The 3,288-nt window shown below is 46.8% G+C and overlaps 1 protein-coding gene across 1 annotated transcript; it reads right to left on the bottom strand.

Annotated features, from left to right (window-relative positions):
- Positions 1–1,707: 1,707 nt before the first annotated feature.
- LOC126282366 (uncharacterized) lies at positions 1,708–2,485 on the bottom strand. Its single transcript, XM_049982025.1, has 2 exons — positions 2,054–2,485; positions 1,708–1,725 (listed from the first exon to the last, which is right to left on the bottom strand). The coding sequence occupies exons 1-2, from the start codon at positions 2,483–2,485 to the stop codon at positions 1,708–1,710; spliced, it is 450 nt and encodes a 149-aa protein (XP_049837982.1).
- Positions 2,486–3,288: the final 803 nt, after the last annotated feature.

Here is a 3,288-nt window from a genome sequence, read left to right as displayed (position 1 = left end):
AGGCAGTATCTGGAAGCACTTGGGGTGTAAGGGCTGTAACAGATTTAAGCACAGGTGTTTTTCTGTTGGTACCCTAATATGTTTCTCCCGATCAACAAAAGCAAAACGAGGATAACGGAATGTAGTCGAATAAAATCAGGCAATGCTGAGTGTATTAGATTAGGAAACGAGATACTTAAAGTAGTAAATAAGTTTTGATATTTGGGGAGCAAAATAAGAGATGATGGGAGGAGTAGAGAGGATATAAAATTTAGACTGGCTATGGCAAGGAAATCATTTCAAAAGAAGAGACATTTGTTAACATCGAGTATAAGTTTAACCGTCAGGAAGTCTTTTCCGAAAGTACTTACATGGAGTGTAGCCTTGTATGGAAGTGAAACATGGACGATAAGCAGTTTGGACAAGAAGAGAATAGAAACTTTCGAAATGTGGAGCTACAGAAGAATGCTGAAGATTAGATGGGTAGATCACGTAACTAATGGGGAGATACTGAACAGAATTGTGGAAAAGAGGAATTTGTGACAAACGTTGACTAGAAGAAGGGATCGGTTGATAGGACACGTTCTGAGACATAAAGGGATCACCAATTTAGTACTAGAGGGAAGAGTGATAGGTAATAATAGTAGACGGAGACCAAGAGATGAATACGCTAAGCAGATTCAGAAGGATGGAGGTTGCAGTAGTTATACGGAAGTGAAGAGGCTTGCACAGGATAGAATAGCATGGAGAGTTGCATCAAACCAGTTTCTGAACTGAAGACCACAAGAATCCTATTAAGTACACACGTCAGTGTGTTGGTTGTATTTTTTGTACATCAGACAGTCTTACCACAAATATGCCACGAACTTTACGACCTCAAGTTTTATGCACAATTGTACTGCACCACTAAGTGGACTGAGCCTGTCAGTACAGACTAACCGTTTTGCGCCCATGCGTCCACATTTCAACACCTGACCAGCTGTCTAAGGGAAAGTAAGTATTAATAGCTTGCTCTTGCCGTATGTACTTGAAACTACCAACCTAAAACTATGCGACTTGTAGTGGCTATAATTATTGGTCTGCAAACGACGTAAATACTGATGGAATGTTGTTCAGTACATCGTCTCAATCACAAACAGATATTTTTGCCCTTATACCAGTTATACCCTGTGTAGTAGCTGGCCAAGATTGCATGTGCATTGACAGCAGGTGTACAATACTCAGGCTGCTGTGGAGCATTGGGACACCAAAAATGGTCTTAAGAAATTTTACAAAAATGATCTAGAGGTAAGTCTGTATTCTGTGTAACTCCATGGTTGACATAGTGTTATATGTAGCACCACTCCAAGTGTATATTACGTTAATATTGATGACAGGTGAAATATTTAAGGAAAGACTATGTGTCGCAGTGTGTATATTTTGAAAAGTGTAAAATCAAATGAAAATGTGTTATAGCAGTTCTCTTCTTTCTTATTAGCACTTTGAAGAGGTTCCAGTGAATGTATTGTAGTGTGATTACTGATATAATGTTTAATATGACGAACAGTTTTATTTGATCAACCTATTTATCCCATGAAGAAATCACAATCTTTGAGAAAAGTTGAACTTAAGATTTGCGTAAGTGAGAAGTGATTCTAATGCAGGCAGATGCAAACCTGGGGCTCAAGTAGTAACCTCTCAAATTAGTAGTACGTTACACATATCATTCGCACTCCAACATATGGGCCCTTATGCCGGTAGTTTCACCTGTGTCAAAAAGTTTAATAGTTTCATAAGTGCTCAGAATTGGGAGTGTGATAGCAGAGAGGCAGTTCAAAATATTCGAACAAATCTCAAATAAACATTCACCCTGCAGCGAAGTGTGCCCTGATACGGAACTTCCTGGCAGATTAAAAGCTTTTCACAGGTCAGAGCTTGGGCCTATTTTTGTATCCTGCCTGGATAGGCAGCGCCTGGGTATGCTCCTTTGGTCGGTATTGTTCATCCACTCTAGTGGTACCAACCTACGAGAGCGCACCTATGTTGTGGCATTGTAGCTATCGATACCACAAATCTGGACTCTGAAATGGCGCACCGTTGTTGAGTATGGCTTCCGACAAGGGGTGGAGGGACCCAGGGGCGGCGCAACTAAGGCGGCGGGCAGCAGAACTGCCGGGGCACCCCGCCCACCTGCCTCCCCGAAATTTTCATGAGAGGGCGAGGGAAACGCCCCGTTGACAACCATCCCAGGGCGCGCGCTGCCACTGGGTATGACGGATGAGGAGGCGGAGACAACGACCTCCCTGGGCGACGACGGTGGCGGCGGCGTGACGGAAGCCTCAGCGTCCATCGGTTCCGGCACCGCGGAGGAACACGGCGGTGGCGACGACGGCGGCGGCCGGACGAGCGACTGTTGTGGTGGCGTGAGGCGCCCTCCTGGTACAGGAGACCGGACCGGCAGCGGCGGCGGCGGCAGGAGTGCCCGCAACGGAGGAACGAGCGATGGGGGCGTCGTCGGTGGAGTCATGGGCCGAGGCATTGGAAGCTGTGAGGCATCCAATTCTGCCGGAAAAGAACCAGCGGCAGAAAACCGAGGCCGGCACAACTGGATCTGGTTCCAGTGTCGCTTGGCTGTGCCGGAGGGACTAGAAATTAAAAATAAGGTGTGGCAAACGCGACAAAGAATGCGCCCATGCTCCCAGCGCTCCCTGTCAGAAAAAAACGCTATAGAGCAACAAATGATGCGGAGCCAAGCCAGAAAGAGGCGAAGCCACTTGACCATCTTCTTCTTCTGTGCGAATGCACGAACAGTGTCCGAGCTCATACGGGAATCGGCAACGCGCCGCGAGTAATGAGTATAATGGGCGGGGGCACTACGAACGTAGTGCGGGACAATACGTTGAGAATGTGGGTTTCGTGGGAGGCGTGGCAGAGATAAATCCCTGCAGTCGCGCTATCCTCTGTGTCCCCGGTGGCTCAGATGGATAGAGCGTCTGCCATGTAAGCAGGAGATCCCGGATTCAAGTCCCAGTCGGGGCACACATTTTCATCTGCCCCCGTTGACGTATGTGAACGCCTGTAAGCAGCTAAGGGTGTTAATTTCATTGTAATTACGTTACATTTACATTTGGTACAGATGAGCACGTAGGTGCGAAGCCGTTTATGTATCGAAGCCAACAGTTACTAGAAGTTACAAAGGCAAAGTCTATAATGGCTAGCCCCCCCTCCCTAAAAGTAGAAGCCAAGTTGCAAGGTCGTCTGCTCTTGATCAACTGGGCCGAATGTGGAGCGGCGCTCGTCAAGCTCCACAACATCGGCTAGATGGAGCTG

This window comes from Schistocerca gregaria, chromosome 7, assembly GCF_023897955.1.
Source record: "Schistocerca gregaria isolate iqSchGreg1 chromosome 7, iqSchGreg1.2, whole genome shotgun sequence".
Classification (NCBI taxonomy): domain Eukaryota; kingdom Metazoa; phylum Arthropoda; class Insecta; order Orthoptera; family Acrididae; genus Schistocerca; species Schistocerca gregaria.
This window is presented reverse-complemented; position numbering and strand designations above follow the sequence as displayed.